The following is a 21,843-nucleotide window of genomic DNA, read 5'->3' as shown; positions in this document are numbered from 1 at the left end:
ACTAGATTCTCATCCAAATTTTGGGAAAAAATGGGGCGGGTGGGTGGATTTTAATTTTTATTTTTTATTTTCCATTCTCGGTCTGGAATTGCACACAAGGAGGTCAATACTTGTGAATTTGTTCTATATAATAGGTTCTAATATTATGTGTTTGTAAAATAATAGATTCAGATTGAGAATTGAAGCAACATTGATAATATATCTTGATTGTAATGATCTAGCTGTTTTATTGAACTTTCATTTTTTGACATCAAACCAATTGATGTTTGGACAATATAAAAAAAACAATATATAGATCTAAATGTATTGTTACAAAATAAAACATCTTAATTTTATAAAAGAGTTGAATAAAAGCTGACTATGTCTATGCCGATCAATAGGGCCTAGTGCTTTTACATGTGTAAATTAATTAATCAACCACTGAAGCTACACAAAAAGACAATCCTATTTATATATCACATTGCAAAAATAACATCTAAGCTATTGAAAATTTGGCAAAGAAAGTACAGAGATTTACCTATTATATTAAAAGGCTATCTTATTTTCACTTTCATACCATATGACTAGATATTATAAAGATGACATACGAAATCAAACAGCACACTGACCATGAAGATTCTATGCGAAATTCATTGTTAAGGCCACAAGGACCGGCACCCTTTTGTTTATTTTTGGTTCAGATGATTATTTCAGGCCGTGACATTTCAAGTATTATATGATAACAACCTGGGTGAATGTCAAAATGACGGCTTTTCTTAGTGTGGCTTTCAATGAAGAAACAAAACAAAATGTTTCTTTTGATTAATTTCATCATGGAGCTTGTATAATATATCTGTGATTCCACACACCCCCCTCCCTCAAGAAAATATCCATTGTACAACACACACTGGCAAATGTCTCATTCTAAACTAATGTAAACAATACAGTAAATAAAGTTAATTAATAAACTATATTTAAAGTGTTATTGGACAAATTTTATCAATACAAGGCTTCCTTTTGGTGACTTCTTTTTTTTATTATAAAAATCGGCATCGCGAAAATATGTGACAAACAAGAAAATGTCTGTTTCCTGCATAACCATTCACAATTCTAGCTTATTGTTGATTTTGATTTGATCAGATTTATTATTTTATGAGTATTTTTAGATTGTTATTCAGCTGCTGTTTTAAAAGGCATTAATTGTAAACAAAATTTCCAAATTTTTAATTTACGGCAACAATTTACCGATGCTGTTTATGAACTGCTGTTTTTTTTTAATATTTTACTTGTCCAAAATTGGTCTTTTGTGGTTCAAACTTCAATATAGTTAAAGTTCTTTAACACATTTCATTTTAATTATCAAAACAGGTTATTTTTAGCTCTTAGAAATTTTATTTGGACCCGAGGATTTTTCACGGTCGGCCCGCATGATCCGATCTATTCAGCCAGGACCGAGACCGAGACTGACAGACTTTCGGCCGTACAGATGATGATACACTTATATACTTTAAGTACTCGGCATCCGTACACAGTAATCAAGCTTAAAACTTAATTCTTTTTTCTTTCTTTCTTTCTTTTTCTTTCTTTCTTTCTTTCTTTTTTTCTTTTTTTTTTTTTTTTTTTTTTTTTTGAAAATAAAAATCGTTCGGGCGGAGCCATTTTTGCCGGGCGGGCGGGGATGAGAATCTGGGAATTTATTTTCTATTGCCTAAGGAAAATCTATGACCCCCTGGAGTGGGCCAATTTTGACCCCAGGGCTAAAATTTGAACAATTTTGGTAGAGGACCTATAGGTTATATCATATACCAAATATCAGAGCTCTAGGCCTTGTACTTCAGACAAGATTTTTTAATTTTGCATTTCTGAAACTCCTTTCTGGCCCTGTGACCTACTCATGCAACAGACCGGAACCATTTGATCAACTTTGGCAGGGGACCACCCTAGGATCATTCCTGTAAAGTTTGGTTGCTGTGCAGTCATTTGTTTCTGAGGAGATGTTGTTTAAAGAAATTGCTGACGACGCACGACGACGGACGGTGGGGATCACAATAGCTCACATAGATGTAAAAACATCTTAATCTCCAGACTTCATTGCCATTTTCAAGGCATCAAGAAGGGATCTCACAATTTTCAAATATTTTTTAATGTTATTGTAACAAATCATTTTAATTCTTCTTTAATAAAAACTAGAAATGTGTCCATAGGACACGGGTGCCCCCACCGCGCCACTGTTCTGTCAATCTTATGACTCTAGGTCAAATATTTTTGAAAACTAAAAATCTTTTTACTAAGTAAAGGCAAGAACTTTACAAATACTGAATAAATCCCCAAGCAAACCCCGAGTTGAAAATTGCAAGTTTATACTACTGTAATTCAAGGGCAATAACTCTAACAAAACTGAAAAAAATCCACATGCAAAGTCCCAGGTTCATAGCATCACAGTGAGGTGAATCATTATTCCTGTAATTTAGTGATGTTGATCATTATTCCTATAAAGTTGGTCGATTCTAACTCAAGCACTCAAGGATCAAATAACAACATAATGAAACAGTTTTTACTAAGTCAAGGGAAATAACTCTACAAATACTGGATAAATCCACAAGCAAAACCCCAGGAACAAACTAAATATGCTGAGCAACTTTCCAATAAGGTTTAATGACCCTATGTCAAATCCTTTTTGAGTTACATGCGACACACGTTGAAAATTGCAAACATTTTCTAAGTCAAGGGCAATAACTCTAAAAATACTAAAAATATCCAGACGAAAATACCCAGGTGCACAACTACACATACTGATCAACATTCCTGTAAAGTTTCATGACTCTAGGTCAAATACTTTTTGAGTTACATGCGACACAAGTTGAAAACAAGATATGTTTGTAAAACATGTATGCCCCCTATCAGCAGCCAATTAGTCATGTGATAAGGTTATTATGCATGACTTCTGACCCAGTGATCAAACAATTAATAAGGGTTATCAAGTATCTACTGGTCATGACCTTAACCTTTGACCCCTTGACCCAAAACTCAATAGGGGTCATCTGCTGGTCACGACCAATCATCATACAAAGTTTGAAGTTCCTAGGTCTAAGCGTTTTTAGTTAATTGATCGGAAACCGTTTTTACCTACAAGGTCAATGTGACCTTGACCTTTGACCCCTTGACCCCAAAATCAAAAGGTCATCTGCTGGTCATGACCAATCACCATACCAAGTTTGAAGTTCCTAGGCCTAAGGGTTCTTAAGTTATTGATTGGAAAGCATTTTTACCTACAAGGTCAATGTAACCTTGCCCTTTGACCCCTTAACCCCAATATCAATAGGGGTCATCTGCTGGTCATGACCAATCACCATACCAAGTTTGAAGTTCCTACGCCTAAGGGTTCTTTAGTTATTGATCGGAAACAGTTTTTACCTAAGAGGTCAATGTGACCTTGACCTTTGACCCCTTGAACCCAAAATCAATAGGGGTCATCTACTGATCATGACCACTCACCATATCAAGTTTGAAGTCCCTAGGCCTAAGGGTTCTTTTGTTATTGATCGGAAACCGTTTTTCCTTACAAGGTCAATGTGACCTTGACCTTTGACCCCTTGACCCCAAAATCAATAGGGGTCATCTACTGATCATGAACAATCACCATACCAAGTTTGAAGTTCCTAGGCCTTAAGGTTCTTTAGTTATTGATCGGAAGCCGTTTTTCCTTACAAGGTCAATGTGACCTTGACCTTTGACCCCTTGACCCCAAAATCAATAGGGGTCATCTACTGATCATGACCAATCACCATACCAAGTTTGAAGTTCCTAGGCCTTAAGGTTCTCTAGTTATTGATCGGAAACCGCTTTTCCTTACAAGGTCAATGTGACCTTGACCTTTGACCCCAAAATCAATAGGGGTCATCTACTGATCATGACCAATCACCATACCAAGTTTGAAGTTCCTAGGCCTAAAGGTTCTTTAGTTATTGATCGGAAACCGTTTTTCCTTACAAGGTCACTGTGACCTTGACCTTTGACCCCTTGACCCCAAAATCAATAGGGGTCATCTACTCATCATGACCAATCACCATACCAAGTTTGAAGTTCCTAGGCCTTAAGGTTCTTTAGTTATTGATCGGAAACCGTTTTTGCTTACAAGGTCAATGTGACCTTGACCTTTGACCCCTTGACCCCAAAAACAATAGGGGTCATCTACTGGTCATGACCAATCACCATACCAAGTTTGAAGTTCCTAGGCCTAAGGGTTCTTTAGTTATCACTCGGAAACCATTTGGTCTACGGACCGACGGACCGACGGACCGACAGACCGACGGACCGACAAGTGCAAAGCAATATACCCCCTTTTCTTCGAAATGGGGGCATAATTACAAAATTTTACTAAGTCAAGGGCAATAACTCTTAAAATACTAAAAATATCCAGACGAAAATACCCAGGTGCACAACTTCACATGCTGATCAACATTCCCATAAAGTTTCGTTGAATTCCAGCCATTAGTTGCAGAGAACTACTCCGGAAACGAAATTCGGACAAAATTTTACTGAGTCAAGGGCAATAACTCTAAAAATACTAAAAATATCCAGACGAAAATACCCAGGTGCACAACTTCACATGCTGATCAACATACCCATAAAGTTTCGTTGAATTCCAGCCATTAATTGCAGAGAACTACTCCGGAAACGAAATTCGGACGGACGGATGGACGGACGGATGGACGGACGTACGGACGGAAGGACGGACAACGCCAAAACTATATCCCCCTCCTGATTTCATCGGCGGGGGATAATAAAAAGTTTGTACAGAATTGAAATACAGTCAAGACTGTCATATGTGACTTTCCAAGGGACCCTCAGAAAAAGGTCACATATTACAGGGAGTCTCTTAATACAGTCTCAAAGAAAATTAAAATACATAACTGTGTGAAGGAATAATATGTAACCAATTGTAAATAAACATAGGTTCTTTAAATACTTGATGTAAATATAATGAGAATCCCTGTAAAACATTATAATTAATTGCATGTATATCATATAAAAATAATTTTATTTTTATATTAGATTTATATTGAATCATTTTAGTACAAATAAACTTGAATCTGATGCATTCAAAATCCTTAAAATAAATATCATACTTTAAGACATATTCATATCCAAAATTTTTTCTCTTTTTAATATTTTAATTTTTCTATCAACATTTTCACGTAGAATTCATGTAGCAATAGAAAGGTGAAATAAAAAAAATGCTACTTAAAAAAATCTTCCGTTGGCATTACATAAACAGTAAAAAAAAATTGACACAAAATCGTTATCCAGTTTGATCAGGTCATTATGTACTTCACACCTCAATTTGTTAACACACATCGATTGCATTATGCTTACCATATATTACGTCACTTGATACCTGTATGTACATGTAAACTGTGTAATTGATGCAGAGTTGTTTGAAGTGTCCTGAATACTGGATAATAATTGGACTTCATTATTTTGGACATCTGGGTGTTAAAACAGGTATTAATTATCTGATAAACGGACAATTAAAAGGTGTGGAAGTCGTTTAAATCAGACAAAGCAATGCATTGGGACCAGACAATTAGGGTCGCTTGTCACATATGACAGGGAGTCGTATAATTCAGACCATTTATATAGGAAAATACGTTGGGAGGACTGAAACAAGGTCGGATAAGACAGGGAGTCGTTGAAATCAGGGGGTCGCTAAGGCAGTCTTGACTGTACCTTTCCAATGGTATAAATATCATATTTTTTGGGTTTATACAAATATGTCTACATGAGTTATAAAGTAATAAACTATATACTTGATGGTGTTTTTTTCTCCATTTTTCAGATAAATTAGGCTACTTATGTGTTTTAACTAATGTAAAATGGTTTAATTACAAGTTTGACAATATATATGTCAATGTAAGATTTGTAGAGATTTGAATTATCTTTCCAGTGGTATAAATTTTATATTTGTGGGCTTTATAACAGTATAATTACAGTAGTTATAAACAATAAAATGATGTATAATTTTTCTCTCTCTTTTACAGGGATTAGGGAAATATGGCTAATTTATTATTAATTTTTTTGGTTTATGCAGCATTAATTTTTAGTGAAATAAATAACAACAAGTTCCTTTTTTTATACCAGTAAAAAGAAATCTCACTTTGTTTTTTTTATTTATTTTATTAGTTTTTTTTTAAATTTATTTCATAATAGTAACTGTCATTTCTGTAATACATGTATATAACTTTTGAATGAAATATTTCAGAATTTCTGCTGTCATGGTCATATATTTTCTTCATGAATTATGAATTTAATTAAATTTTATCATTTATAGATCTAATTTAGATCAAATGATGATAAAGGAAAGACATCCTCGAGTTCCACGGCCTTTTTCGGCATTTTCATGTTGCCGACATCAAAGATGATATATGGGATATGATTTTATCATGTCGTATAATACACGGCCCCATGCTGTGTCTGTTATGAAAACAATAGCGCACATGAAAGAATTTAAACTTTTAAACATTTCTTTGTCGGTCATTTTCTTAAAAAAATCGCCGCTGCTACCGGAAATATTTTATTGCAGGGGCCAGAGAGATACCCCTAGTCAGGACGTTAATTAATCCGTGTATATACACATGTCAGCTGTCATAAACAAAAACAAACATCAAATCCATTATACCATGCCTGGCACGTGAACGACCCGTGATCATATAAATACTATTAATTCATTAGTTGCTATTTTTAGACACTTTTTGTCTTACGATTCGTTCTATAAATTATCATTGACCCGCGCACTCATTAACTGCGTGACGTAAGGAAAACCCCTCACCTGGTTGGTCGCTAATTATACAAAAACTTTAAACAGTAACACCATAATTTTATGCACGGAATCCCCTCATGAAATGTTGATCTTTACGATAACACAATTTACAGGTCTATTTTCCGGGAAAATTGTTGATTTTTGGACAGAGAAATATTGAAGTCGGCGAAAGTCGCTTCCATTGAGATCATGCATGTCGGCGATTCTCGCTTACATGCGGTAATCGATAAAGCCGTCGATTCTCGCTTCTATCGGGGAATGGTAAAAGACGGCGATTCTCGCTTCTATAAGGGAAAAGGTTAAAGTGTGACCTTGATTTTAAGCCGGCAAAAGGGTGACATGGGTTCTGCACATTACCTTGTTGAGGTGAACATTTGAGCCAAGATTGAGGAAAATCTTTCAATTAGTGTAGGACTTACAGAGCGGACACAACATACTGTGTAATATTTGATTGTTTGATATTTGACCTTCAATTGTGACCTTGACCTTGAGCTGACACATGGGCAACATGGGTTCTGCACATCCCCTTATTGAGGTCAACATTTGAGCCAAGTTTGAGGAAAATCTTTCAATTAGTGTAGGACTTACAGAGCGGACACAACATACTGTCTAATATTTGATTGTGTTTGATATTTGACCTTCAATTGTGACCTTTGAGCCAAGTTTGAAGAAAATCCTTCAATTGGTATTGGAGTTATAGAGCTGACACGAAAATGGAGACGGACAGACCGACCGACGCGACAAAGCGATTCCTTTATAGCCCCCCCCCCCTACATTTTGTAAAAATACTAAAAATATCCACATGAAAATACCCAGGTGCACAACTACACATGCTGAGCAACATTCCTGTAAGGTTTCATGACTCTAGGTCAAATACTTTTTTAGTTACATGCGACACAAGTTGAAAATTGGAAATTTTTACTAATTCAAGGGCAATAACTCTGAAAAAACTAAATATATCAACACAAAAATACCCAGGTGTACAACTACACATGCTGATCATCATTCCAGTGAGGTTTCATGACTCTAGGTCATATATTTTATGAGTTACGTGCGACACAAGTTGAAAATTGCAAATTTTTACAAAGTCAAGCGAGATCACTCTAAAAATACTAAATATATCCACATGAAAATACCCAGGTGCATAACTTCACATGCTGATAAACATTCCTGTAAGGTTTCATGACTCTAGGTCAATTACTTTTTGAGCTACCTGCAACACAAAAAGAGAACAGACGGACAGATGGATGGACGGAAGGACGGACGTTCCTACGAATGGTCATTTATTGGGTACTTCTTTTGTTTAAAAGTACCCAATAAGAGAACAAAAGTACCCAACAATACTGACGGAACTAGAACTGCCACTATCATGGCGTGAATACCCCCTCATACCACTTTGTCAGAATCAACAGTGGCCATTTAGAGCTCAAGGACAACCTCCCTGCCAAATCTGAGGTTACTAAGCCAGTGCATTGCTAAGTTTTGTATTCTACATGCTTCAAATGTGAAAATGTCAAAATCAATACATTGCGGACAGGACATTCTTTAACAATTGAGAAGAAAAGCTTTTTTCTGTCAAGGTCCCTGTGACCTTGACCTTTGACCCAGTGACCTCAAAATCAAAAGGGGTCATCTACTTATCATGATCAACATCCATGCCAAATATGAAGACTGTGGGTCAAAGGAATCTAAAGTTATTGGGCAGACAAACTTTTTGAAGTCAAAGTCCCTGTGACCTTGACCTTTGACCTGGTGACCTCAAAATCAATAGGGGTCATCTACTATTCATGACTAACCTCCATTCCAAATATAAAGACTGTGGGTCAAAGGAATCTTAAGTTATTGGGCGGACAAGCTTTTTGAAGTCAAGGCCCCTGTGACCTTGACCTTTGACCTGGTGACCTCAAAATCAATAGGGGTCATCTACTAATCATGACTAACCTTCATGCCAAATATGAAGACTGTGGGTCAAAGGAATCTTAAGTTATTAGGCGGACAAGCTTTTTGGAGTCAAGCCCCCTGTGACCTTGACCTTTGACCTGGTGACCTCAAAATCAATAGGGGTCATCTACTAATCATGACTAACCTCCATGCCAAATATGAAGACTATGGGTCAAAGGAATCTTAAGTTATAGGGCGGACAAGCTTTTTGAAGTCAAGGCCCCTGTGACCTTGACCTTTGACCTGGTGACCTCAAAATCAATAGGGATCATCTACTAATCATGACTAACCTCCATGCCAAATATGACGACTGTAGGTCAAAGGAATCTTAAGTTATTGGGCGGACAAGCTGTTTGAAGTCAAGGCCCCTGTGACCTTGACCTTTGACCTAGTGACCTCAAAATCAATAGGGGTCATCTACTAATCATGACTAACCTCCATGCCAAATATGAAGACTAAGGGTCAAAGGAATCTTAAGTTATTGGGCGGACAAGAAAAAACCGACGGACAGCCGGACGGACGGCCGGCCGGACGGACGGACGGACAAGCTGATTCCAGTATCCCCCCTTACAACTTTGTTGTGCGGGGGTATAATGAATAGAATTACCCAACAATTGTCCTCTCGTTTCCCCGGACAGACGGACAAGGGTAAATCTAAATGACCCCCCCACCCCCTATAGTGGGGGCACAAAAAATAATTTCAAACACCAAGTAGTTGAAATGCTCACTTGTGGAGTCAATGCGGACACCGAACATATTTATTTTTCTGCCTGTCACAAAGTACATGGGTCACTTCTGTCGACTGTGGTAAGGGATTGTCACACTTTGACTGTAGTCAAAAGTGATATGGACCTGATAAATTGACCAAACAAGAGCTGTCCGTAAGACAGCGCGCTCGACTTTTTTATTGCTTGCCAATAAAAAAAGTTTTTGCAGTAAAAGGCAATACAAGAATCTCTGTATTTTTAAAGTGAACAATGGCCATGAGCATTAAGATATTTAGTGAAGAATTATTTTACTGAATTGTGTGATACCCTTGAACACTGCAGCAAAGTTTGAAATGTTTAAGTCAAAAGAGGGCTGGTAAGAAAGAAAAAAAAACTGAGTTGAGTTTTTTAGTGCTTGCCTATAATACAAAACATTGACAGTTAAGGGCCATAATTCAAATAAAATCTTTGACAGAATTACCTTCTCCTGGACATGTTTGGGAATCATGATTGTAAACAAGTATTCCAACTTTCAAATTAATATCTCAAACAGTTCAGTCAAAAAGTGGACTGGTACTAAAAACTTAACCAAGATTCTAAGTCGATAAAAGGCCTTAATTTTTAAAACAAATCCTTGACAGAGTTACCTTCTCTTGCGTACAGATGGGGGTAATGATGTGAAATAGCATTAAAAGTTCAAAGCAATATCTCAAAGGGTTAAGGCAATAAGTGGATTTTACCCATATTCAATGTATTTTCTAAGTCAAAAAGGGGCATAATTCTGTCAAAAACCTTGACAGAGTTATGTCCTCTTGTCTGTTGATGAAGGTCGTGATGGTAAACAAGTATGGTCAGTTTCAAAGCAATACCTCCAATGGTTTTGAAATAAAGTGAGGTGGTACAAAAAACTTAACCAAGCTCAATACACTTTCTAAGTCAAAAAAGGGCCATAATTCTGTCAAAAACCTTGACAGAGTTATGTACTCTTGTCTGTAGATGGAGGTTATGATGGTGAACAAGTATGGTAAGTTTCAAAGCCATACTTGTAATACTTCTGAAATAAAGTGGGGTGGTACGAAAAACTTAACCAAGGTGTGACGCCAACGCTAACGCCGACGCCAACGCCGGGGCGAGTAGGATAGCTCCCCTTTTCATAGAAAAGTCGAGCTAAAAATTAATCAATAAAATATTGAACATATTTTTTATATTATACATGTATGTTGACTGTTTTAATGATGACTTTATTTACATTTTATTAATATTATGGTATTCTGACTAATATAAGTTGCATGTACGTACATGAAAACTTTTGTCATTTGATTTTTTTTTTCAAAATGACAAGTTTCATTGTTAAACCAATATTTTGGAATTATCAAATATAAAAACAGTAGCCTTCAGACTATTGCACTCTCAATATGTTATTTAAACTGATAATTATAATATTTCATGTTTATAACGTCATTTTTTCTATGGATAATAGTGACGTTAATATAATCTGTATACACTGCTGCAGTCCATTTATAAATTTATTTCATATTTCCTCTAATACAGAAAGTTTGCAGTATAATAAATTCTTGACATTTTATCTGGCTGAATGTAAACAGTTATTTGCATTTGCTTTATGGTTCGAGTTATATATACCAGAACCGTTTATATATGGTCATATAACTGTCATATAACCGTCATAGGCATACCTTACTGAACTCTGTGGAAAATGGAGCAACGGGTATTGTCGGTCAGATGTAACCAAACACCTATTCTCTAACGTCATGTATGACTGTTGTTCTATTTGAGCATCCTGAAACATTGAGATAAAAAATATATTGTGGTTTTCCAGATACACTGAACACAGTTCATTCAATCCAAAGCAAAACTATATTAATATACAGTTAAATGTACTGTTTCATTGAAAACCAAAATGAATGTACAGTCGAGATTGCCTTAGCAACCCCCTGATTTAAACGACTCCCTGTCTTATCCGACCTTGTTTCAGTACTCCCAACGTATTTTCCTATATAAATGGTCTGAATTAAACGACTCTCTGTCATATGTGACAAGCGACCCTAATTGTCTGGTCCCAATGCAATGTTTTGTCTGATTTAAACGACTTTCACACCTTTTAATTGTCCGTTAATCAGATAAATAATACCTATTTTAACACCCAGAGGGCCAAAATAATTAAGTCCAATTATAATCCAGTAGCAAACAAAGTCTCAATTACACAGTTAACATGTACATGTATATCACATAATGACCTGAGTAAACTGGATTAAGCTTGTGTCAGATTTTTTTTTTAATTATAGAGTGCCAACGGAAGATATTTTAGGAAGCATTTTTTAATTTACCTTTCTATGGCTGCATAATTAATACGGAAAAAAAATCGATATCAAACCAGAAAAAGATTTGGATATGGATATGTTTAACTTTTACAAGTATGGATTTGAATGCATCAAATTCCAGTTAATTCATACCATAAAGATTCAATTTAAATCTTAATACAAAAAATAAAATTAAATTTTATGTGATATACATGTACATGCTAATATATATTCGTTTTACATGGATTCTTATTTTATTTACATAAAAAAAAAATACGAATACCCATGTTTATTTGCAATTGGTTAGATATTATTCCTTCACACAGTTATGTATGTTAAGTAACAATGGTATATAGACAGATAGATGGTATTTAAATTTAATTTTCTTTGAGACTGTATTTAGAGACCCCCTGTCATATGTGACCTTTTTCTGAAGATCCCTTGGAAAGTCGCATATGACAGTCTCGACTGTACATGTATATAAAATATTTATGATTTTTATGACTACTGTTATACTTACATGAGATTTAACAAAGGGAAAAATAAAAAGGTACTTTGACAAAGCAGTTTGAAGGACAGCTTTATCCTCTTCCGCAGTGAACATGAAAGTCATTATGGTGATCATTTCTGCCTAGCCTGGGATTCAGGCGTTGATATTTTTTACTTATTCATAACATACGCGCTATTTCATACTCGATCGTCATAGATAACACAACATCTCTGGTTTCGATAGTATCAACACCTGGGGAAACCTGCGGGGTTTCCCATGTAATTATTTGACTAATGATAATCCTATTAATAGACCGATTAGCACGTGACCAACATATTACATGACTAAATCGAAATCGAGGCGAAGATGATGAATATTGAAAATTTGACGCCATTTACTATTATGAATTGCGTCCAGCACAATTCTATGATGCTCACAAACTTTATCCAATTCAACTAATCAAACCTGTTGATCGAATTCAATCATCATGCAATAAACTTTGTCAACAAGTGTTAGTATTTAATCGGAAATGGTGTTTTGAAAGCGAGGCTAAGTAACTGTTCGTTGAGCTTCGGGTCACTTTGTGGAAATTCTGTTTCTTTTTTTAGAAACTAGTTTGTCGTTGCATGAGTTATCGTTCTTTAAATAACACCAGTAATTATCAGGGTGAATACTAGGTGGCGCTTCGATCGAAAATCGTATTTCCCTAGGCTGTCGATTTGCTGAACAGAAGCACATAAAAAATCAACAGACTGGAACCCAGGCTAATTTCTGCCAAATTATCTTAAAAACATTGCAGCGGTTTAAATGTTATGGAGCGGACACAAAATGTAGACTTTTTATTATGAAATGAAGACTTTTTAACATTTTACCTTTAAGTGTGACCTTGACCTTGGGGTAGCAACCCAATCATTGCGCTCTGCACATTGTTTCATTATGGTGATCATTTCTGCCAAGTCATTTCAAAATTTGTTCAGCGGTTTAAAAGTTATAATGTAGACTTTTTAACACTTGACCTTTAAGTGTGACCTTGACCTTGGGGTTAGCAACCCAATTATTGGAATGTGTAAATCGTCTCATTATGGTTATCACTTGTTCCAAGTTATTTAAAAAAAATTTCAGCAGTTAAAAAGTTATGGAGCGGACACAAAATGTAGACTTTTTAAAACTTGATCTTTAAGTGTGACCTTGATCTTTTGGGTAGCAACCCAATTATTGCACTCTGCACATTGTCACATTATGGTGATCACTTGTACCAAGTTATTTCAAAATTTTAAGGCAGTTTACAAGTTATTGGACGGACACACAAAATGTAGACTTTATTGTGAAATGAATTTTTTAACATTTGACCTTCAAGTGCAGGGTTCTCGTTAGCATTTTGAAACTGGAGCCAGGGTCCATGCAGGGGGTGGGGGTGTTGAAGGGGGAATTTTGCATGATTTTCAAATATTTTTCATTCAAGGGGGAATTTTTTTTCGGTAGACTTGAAATTGTGCGACATGTTGGAATGCTAAAAACTGTCCGGAACGTTTTATTTATATATACGTACTAATTTCCGATTGCCGTTGTCATGTAAACCTTGCTGAATTAAATAACCCACACAAGCCCAAAATCAATTTAAAATCCTGCACTGTAAATAGGACGGCTAACACAGGAAGTTAATGGCGTTTGATTAACTAGGGGACACAACTAAAGCTGGACTGTAAATTACAGTGTAATTTAGTTGTGTCCCCTAGTTAATAAAATGCCATTACAGTAATGGCTAACTGTTAACACTACATTCAAGATTTATATTTTTCTTTCGGAAGTTTTTAGTTTCTTTTAAAAATAATTAGTATTATTTGTGAATAATTTATAATATATGTTTACATCATTGAATTGTTTTAGAAAATAATAATGTCAATATTCATTGAACAGTAAGTAAACTAGAAATGTGTCCATAGGACACGGGTGCCCCCACCGCGCCACTGTTCTGTCAATCTTATGACTTTAGGTCAAATATTTTTTAAAAACTAAAAATCTTTTACTAAGTAAAGGGCAAGAACTTTACAAATACTGAATAAATCCACAAGCAAACCCCAAGGTGCATAAGTACACATGTTGACCAACATTCTTGTAAACTTTCAGGCCTACAAGTGAAATACTTTTTGAGCTATGCATGGACAAGTTGAAAATTGCAAATAAGTTGAAATTTATACTACTGTAAGTCAAGGGCAATAACTCTAACAAAACTGAAAAAAAATCCACATGCAAAGTCCCAGGTGCATAGTTTCACAGTGATGTGAATCATTATTACTGTAATTTAGTGATGTTGATCATTATTCCTGTAAAGATGGTTGATTCTAACTCAAGCACTCAAGGAACAAATAACAACACAATGAAACAGTTTTTCTTAAGTCAAAGGAAATAACTCTACAAATACAGGATAAATCCACAAGCGAAACCCCAGGTGCAAAACTAAATACAGGGCCTTTTTACCTTCTATAACAGGGGCCGGTATAGGGCTGCTTCCCCAAAGAAAATTTCTTTAAAATCATGCAGTTTTCCCCAAAAATTGAATTTACATTAAGTTTTTTCTTCCCCTTTTGCAAATATACCATGTAATTCTTCCCCAAAATTAAGGGCTGGGCTGCTTCCCCAAACTGTGAAAAAAAGCCCTGAAATATGCTGAGCAACCTTCCCGTAAGGTTTAATGACTATGTCAAATCCTTTTTGAGTAACATGCTACACAAGTTGAAAAATGCAAAAAATTTCTAAGTCAAGGGCAATACCTCTAAAAATACTAAATAAATCCAGACGAAAATACCCAGTTGCACAACTACACATGCTGATCAATATTCCTGTAAAGTTCCATGACTCTATGTCAAATCCTTTTTGAGTTACATGCGACACAAGTTGAAAATTACAAAATATTACTAAGTCAAGGGCAATGACTCTAAAAATACTAAAAATATCCAGATGAAAATACCCAGGTCCACAACTACACATGCTGATCAACATTCCTGTAAAGTTTCATGACTCTATGTCAAATACTTTTCGAGTTACATGCGACATAAGTTGATAATTGCAAAATTTTACTTAGTCAAGGGCAATAACTCTAAAAATACTAAAAAATATCCAGACGAAAATACCCAGGTGCACAACTTCACATGCTGATCAACATTCAGTAAAGTTTCATGACTCTAGGTCAAATACTTTTTGAGTTACGTGCGACACAAAAGAGAACGGACGGACGGAAGGACGGAAATACTTACGAATGATACATTGTGTGACTTTTCCTTTGATCTTTATAGTCCAACAAGGCTTAAAAAAAGACACACAAGTAAAAACGGAATGAATAGAATCAAAGAGAATATACTGTTACCAAGTCAAACAATGTATCATTCGTAGGTACGGACAGACCGACGGACAGAAGAACGGACGGACAAGGGTAAATCTAAATGCCCGCCACTAAAGTGGGAGAACAAAAATCTTCAGTGTTATATATGTAGGCGGTGGGTGGGGTAATTTCTCAATGAGCGTTCTAATGAGAGCCTTGTTAGAACGCGGTGTTGAGACATTGGACCCCAACATGAGCGTTATAATGAGGCTGTAGTGTAATTTTAATGCAAAAATTCCTGGATTCATCATTGTATTTAAACATTATTTTATAATATTATCACTAGAAGCTTAAGATCTATATTAACATGCTATACATACACAGTCTTGTTCTCTATTATAAATTGTATATTTACACTGCTCATCATCTATGAGACAGGAAACCAATGGCCATACAAGTATTATGCATGATATAAATACAAATACACTCAGTAACACTCACATTGATAAGGGCCTGTGGCCATTTCACTTAAGCTCCTAAGACTAGCAAAAAGTTCTAACATAAGAACTGATCAACATAAACTTCTGAAATAACAAGAGGGCCATGATGGCGCTAGATCGCTCACCTGACTTATCAAACTCATCCAAACAATTACCTAGACAAGTATTCTGACCAAGTCTCATGACAGGTGAGTCAAAAATGTGACCACTACAGTGTTAACAAGGATTATCCATATTTGAGCAGTGCGACCTAGTTTTTTACCCAGGTGACACATATTCAAACTTGACCTAGAAATCATCAAAACAAACTTTCAGACCAATTTCCAGGATACTTGGATCAAAACAGTAGCAACTAGAGTGTTAACAAGATTTTTCTATTTTTAGCTCCGGTGACCTAGTTCCACATGTGATTTCGAACTCATCCAAGCAATTACCTAGACAAGCATCCTGACCAAGTTTGATGATAATTGAGTCGAAAATGTGACCACTAGAATGTTAACAAGGTTTTTCCATATTTGGGCGGTGTGACCTAGTTTTTCATCCAAGATGACCCATGTTCAAACTTGACTTATAAATCATCAAAACAAACTTTCAGACCAATTAACAGAATATTTGGATCACAACAGTAGCCACTAGAGTGTTAACAAGATTTTTCTATTTTTAGCTCCGGTGACCTACTTTTTCATCCGAGATGACCCATGTTCAATTTATTCCCAGCAATGACCTAGACAAGTTTCCTGACCAAGTTTGACGACAATTGAGTCAAAATTGTGACCACTAGAGTGTTAACAAGGTTTTTCTATTTTTAGCTTCTGTGACCTAGTTTTTCATCCGAGATCACCCATGTTCGAACTCATACTAGCTATCACCAAGACAAGCATCTTGATCAAGTTTGATGATGATTGATGCAAAAATGTGACCGCTAGAGTGTTAACAAGGTTTTTCTATTTTTAGCTCCGGTGACCTACTTTTTCATCCGAGATGACCCATGTTCGAACTCATCCGAGCTATCACCTAGACAAGCATCCTGACCAAGTTTGATGATGATTGAGGCAAAATTGTGACCTCTAGAGTGTTAACATGGTTTTTCTATTTTTAGCTCCTGTGACCTAGTTTTTCATCCGAGATGACCCATGTTTGAACTCATCCGAGCTTTCACCTAGACAAGCATCTTGACCAAGTTTGATGATGACTAATGCAACAAGAGGGACATGATTGCCCTGAGGTCGCTCACCTGTATAAAGGCACCCGGAGCTGGGCCAGTTAAAACCCCAGGGCTTTTATTTGAACAAACTTGGAAGACACCCATTAGAAAATAATGTTAAGTTTTTACCCCCCCCCCCCCCCCCCCCCCCGGGCAGGGCCAATTTTAACCCAAGGGCTTTTATTTGAACAAACTTGGTAAACACCCATAAGAAGATGTTTCATGCTAAACATCTAAGCTCTAGCTCATTGGGTTTTTTAAAAGAAGAATTTTTAAGTTTTTACTGTACACAAATAGTTAAAAACAATGACATCCCTGGGGAGGGGCCAGCTTTGACCCCAGGGCTTTAATTTGAACAAACTTTGTAGGCACTTACTAGAAGATGTTTCATGCTTAATATCTAAACTCTAGCTCTTTGGGTTTTTTCAAATAAGATTTTTAAGTTTTTGCTGTACACATATAAGGAAAATCAATAACACCCGGGGCTGGGCCAATCTTGACTCCAGGGCTTTTATTTGAACAAAATTTGTAGACACTCACTAGAAGATGTTTCATGCTAAATATCTAAACTCTAGCTATTTGGGTTTTTTCAAAGAAGATTTTTTAAGTTTTTGCTATACACATATAAGGAAAATCAATGACCCCCGGGGCGGGGCCAATTTTGACCCCAGGGCTTTTATTTGAACAAACTTGGTAGACACTCATTAGAAAATGTTTCATGCTAAATATATTAGCTCTAGCTCTTTGGGTTCTTTAAAAGAAGAATTTTTAAGTTTTTACTATATGCATATAGGGAAAATCAAAGACCCCCTGGGGCGGGGCCAATTTTCACCCCAGGGCTTTTATTTGAACAAACTTGGAAGACACCCATTAGAACATGTTTCATGCTAAATATCTTAGCTCTAGCTTTTTGAGTTCTTTAAAAGAAGATTTTTTAAGTTTTTACTATATGCATATAGGGAAAATCAATGACCCCCTGGGGCGGGGCCAATTTTGACCCCAGGGCTTTTATTTGAACAAACTTGGTAGACACCCATTAGAACATGTTTCATGCCAAATATTTAAGCTCCAGCTCTTGCGGTTTTCTAAAAGAAAATATTTTAAGTTTTTACTATATACAAATAAGGAAAATCAATGACCCCTCGGGTTGGGGCCAATTTTGACCCCAGGGCATTTATTTGAACAAACTTGGTAGACACCCACTAGAAGATGTTTCATGCTTAATATTTAAGCTCTAGCTATTTGGGGTTTTTAAAAGATTTTTTTTTTAAGTTTTTACTATATACAAATAAGGAAAATCAATGACCCCTTGGGACAGGGCCAATTTTGACCCCCAGGGCATTTATTTGAACAAACTTGGTAGACACTGACTAGTTGATGTTTCATGCTTAATATCTAAGCTCTAGCTCTTAGGTAGCCTGGGTTCCAGTCTGTCGATTTTTTTATGTGCTTCTGTTCGGCAAATCGACAGCCTGGGGAAATACGATTTTCGATCGAAGCGCCACCTAGTATACACCCCGAAAATTACGGGTGTTATTTAAAGAACGATAACTCATGCAACAACAAACTAGTTGCTAAAAATAGAAACGGAATTTCCACGAAGTGACCCGAAGCTCAACGAACAGTTACGGAGCCTCGCTTTCAAAACACCATTTCCGATTAAAATAACACTCGTTGACAAAGTTTATTGCATGATGAGTTAATTCGATCAACAGGTTTGATTAGTTAAATTGGATAAAGTTTGTGAGCATCAGAGAATTGTGCTGGACGCAATTTATAATAGTAAATGGCGTCAAATTTTCAACATTCATCATCTTCGCCTCGATTTCGATTTAGTCATGTAATTTGTTGGTCACGTGCTAATCGGTCTATTAATAGGATTATCATTAGTCGATAATTACATGGGAAACCCCGCAGGTTTCCCCAGGCGTTGATACTATCAAAACCAGAGATGTTGTGCGTTATCTATGACGATCGAGTATGAAATAGCGCGTATGTTATAAATAAGCAAAAAATATCAACGCCTGAATCCCAGGCTAGCTCTTAGGGTTTTCTAAAAGAAGATATTTTAAGTTTTTTCTTTCGGTTGCCATGGCAACCAGAGTTCTGCTTGGAAATAAATGCTTTGAACAATTTTTAAAGTTGACTACCAAAGGAACATTCCTGTGAAGTTTGGATGAAATTGGCCAAGTGGTTTATGAGGAGATGTCGTTTAAAGTAAAAGTTTACGGACGACGGACGGACGATGGACAAAAAGGCGATCACAAAAGCTCACCATGTCACTTTGTGACAGGTGAGCTAATAATGTAGGTGTTGAAAATGAATGTTCCATGAATCAATGAAGAAATAAGAAAGTTAAAGAATGAATAAGAAAAATTCAAAGTTTAAGGAGGAGATAATTCTGGAAATATAGATTCTAGATTTATAAACCTTGTCATAGTATTACGCTGTGGGATTTTTAAAGTAAATCCTATAAGGAATGAAGAAGTCTGAGTAAAAAATACTAATTTCTGGAAAAAAATCTAAGTTCAAGGGGGACAAAATTCTGGAAATAGTCTTGCTAGAGTATTTAACCTTCTCACAAATGTTGAGTGATAATAAGAAACATATATATGAAGTTTGAAGTAGATACATTAAGAAGTAACGAAGTTATTTAAAAAATACAACATTTTTTTCATAAAAATTCTCTCTAAGTTCAAGGGAAGTAATTCTGATACTTTTTGTTCTAGGGTTGTAAACCTTGTCACATATGATGTGGTTGATGACCAGAAACTTATATTTAAAGTTTGAAGTAAACACCTTAAGAAATAAAGAACTTATAGTGAAAAAGCTGAAAAATTCAAATCAGAAATCTTGAAATTCAGTCTACTTGTTGCCATTGCAACCAGAATTTTCAACATAGGAAGAAAAGAAAACAAGAGCTGTCGGTAGGACAGCAACGCTCGACTATTCTTAGTGCTTGATAGTAACAAGGAACATCGCAATGCGATGCAACCAGGTTTTCAGCAAAATATTTCACAGAAGCTTTGTCATGAAGGGGCATTTGTTTTTAATTGAACTTTTAGGAGGAATTATGGCTTTTTTAATATTCCTCAAACAAAAATGATTGAGAAATTTTATGTTGTCTATCCGCCTTTTTTTCCCAAATGTTTTAGAAAGGTAAACAGTATTTTATTTTTGCTTAATTTTTGCATTTTTGCGTCTCTTGTCATTTTCTTTTGTCAACAATATTGGCGTGTGGTGTTTTGTGCGACATCAAGAAAAGTATGTTCACAATTTTAAAAAAATACTTGAATGATGTCTTGGAAGAAACATGGGAATTTAGTGAACGCCAGGGCACTTGATGACAAAGCTTCTGTGAAAGTTTGGTCAAAATCCATTGAGAAATGTAGGAGAAGTTGCGCACTGTAGAAATTGTTCACTATATATTCTGTATAAGGAAAAAATATACAAAGGGCCATAATTCGGTCAAATATTATCCAATCACAAAACCCCGACAATATGTGCCAGGCACTTGATAACAAAGCTTCTAAGAAAGTTTGGTCAAAATCCGTTGAGAAATGTAGGAGTTGAGCACAGAAGAAATTGTTCTCTATATATTCTGTATAAGGAAAAAATATACAAAGGGCCATAATGCGGTCAAATATTATCCAATCACAAAACCCCGACAATATGTGCCAGGCACTTGATAACAAAGCTTCTAAGAAAGTTTGGCCAAAATCCGTTGAGAAATGTAGGAGGAGTTGCGCACAGAAGAAATTGTTCACTATATATTCTATATAAGGAAAAAAAACAAAGGGCCATAATGCGGTCAAATATATACCAATTGCAAAACCCTGGCAATATGTGTCAGGGCACTTGATGACAAAGCTTCTGAGAAAGTTTGGTCAAAATCCGTTGAGAAATGTAGGAGGAGTTGCGCACAGAAGAAATTGTTCACTATATATTTTATATAAGGAAAAAAAAACAAAGGGCCATAATTAGGTCAAATATTATCTAATCGCAAAACCCCGACAATATGTGCCAGGCACTTGATAACAAAGCTTCTAAGAAAGTTTGGTCAAAATCCGTTGAGAAATGTAGGAGGAGTTGCGCACAGAAGAAATTGTTCACTATATATTCTATATAAGGAAAAAAAACAAAGGGCCATAATTAGGTCAAATATATACCAATTGCAAAACCCTGGCAATATGTGTCAGGGCACTTGATGACAAAGCTTCTGAGAAAGTTTGGTCAAAATCCGTTGAGAAATGTAGGAGGAGTTGCGCACAGAAGAAATTGTTCACTATATATTTTATATAAGGAAAAAAAACAAAGGGCCATAATTAGGTCAAATATATTCTAATCGCAAAACCCCGACAATATGCGCCAGGGCACTTGATGACAAAGCTTCTGTGAAAGTTTGGTCAAAATCCGTTGAGAAATGTAGGAGGAGTTGCGCACAGAAGAAATTGTTTACGCCCGCCCGCCCGCCCGCCGACATACCTCAATCTAATAACCAGTTTTTTCCTTCGGAAAACCTGGTTAAAAAAAATGCTTGATAGAGTTACCTCCTCCTGTTTACA

At 35.9% G+C, this 21,843-nt stretch overlaps 1 protein-coding gene across 5 annotated transcripts in view; it reads right to left on the bottom strand.

Annotated features, from left to right (window-relative positions):
- LOC132733267 (cell division cycle-associated 7-like protein) overlaps positions 1–21,843 on the bottom strand; it is a 202,736-nt gene that overhangs the window by 107,285 nt on the left and 73,608 nt on the right. Inside the window, exon 9 of one of the 5 annotated variants that reach the window (XM_060719878.1) lies at positions 11,142–11,245. The exons of the other annotated variants lie outside the window; for them this stretch is intronic. Coding sequence (XP_060575861.1) covers positions 11,233–11,245 — 13 coding nt within the window. The 3' untranslated portion in view covers positions 11,142–11,232. Of the gene's footprint in view, positions 1–11,141; positions 11,246–21,843 lie in introns of those variants that run through there. 5 annotated transcript variants of the gene reach the window in all.

Source organism: Ruditapes philippinarum, unplaced genomic scaffold (genome assembly GCF_026571515.1).
Source record: "Ruditapes philippinarum isolate M1 unplaced genomic scaffold, ASM2657151v2 ctg1321_1_1_1_1, whole genome shotgun sequence".
Classification (NCBI taxonomy): Eukaryota; Metazoa; Mollusca; class Bivalvia; order Venerida; family Veneridae; genus Ruditapes; species Ruditapes philippinarum.
The sequence above is the reverse complement of the archived record's forward strand: the minus strand, read 5'-3'. Positions and strand labels throughout refer to the sequence as shown.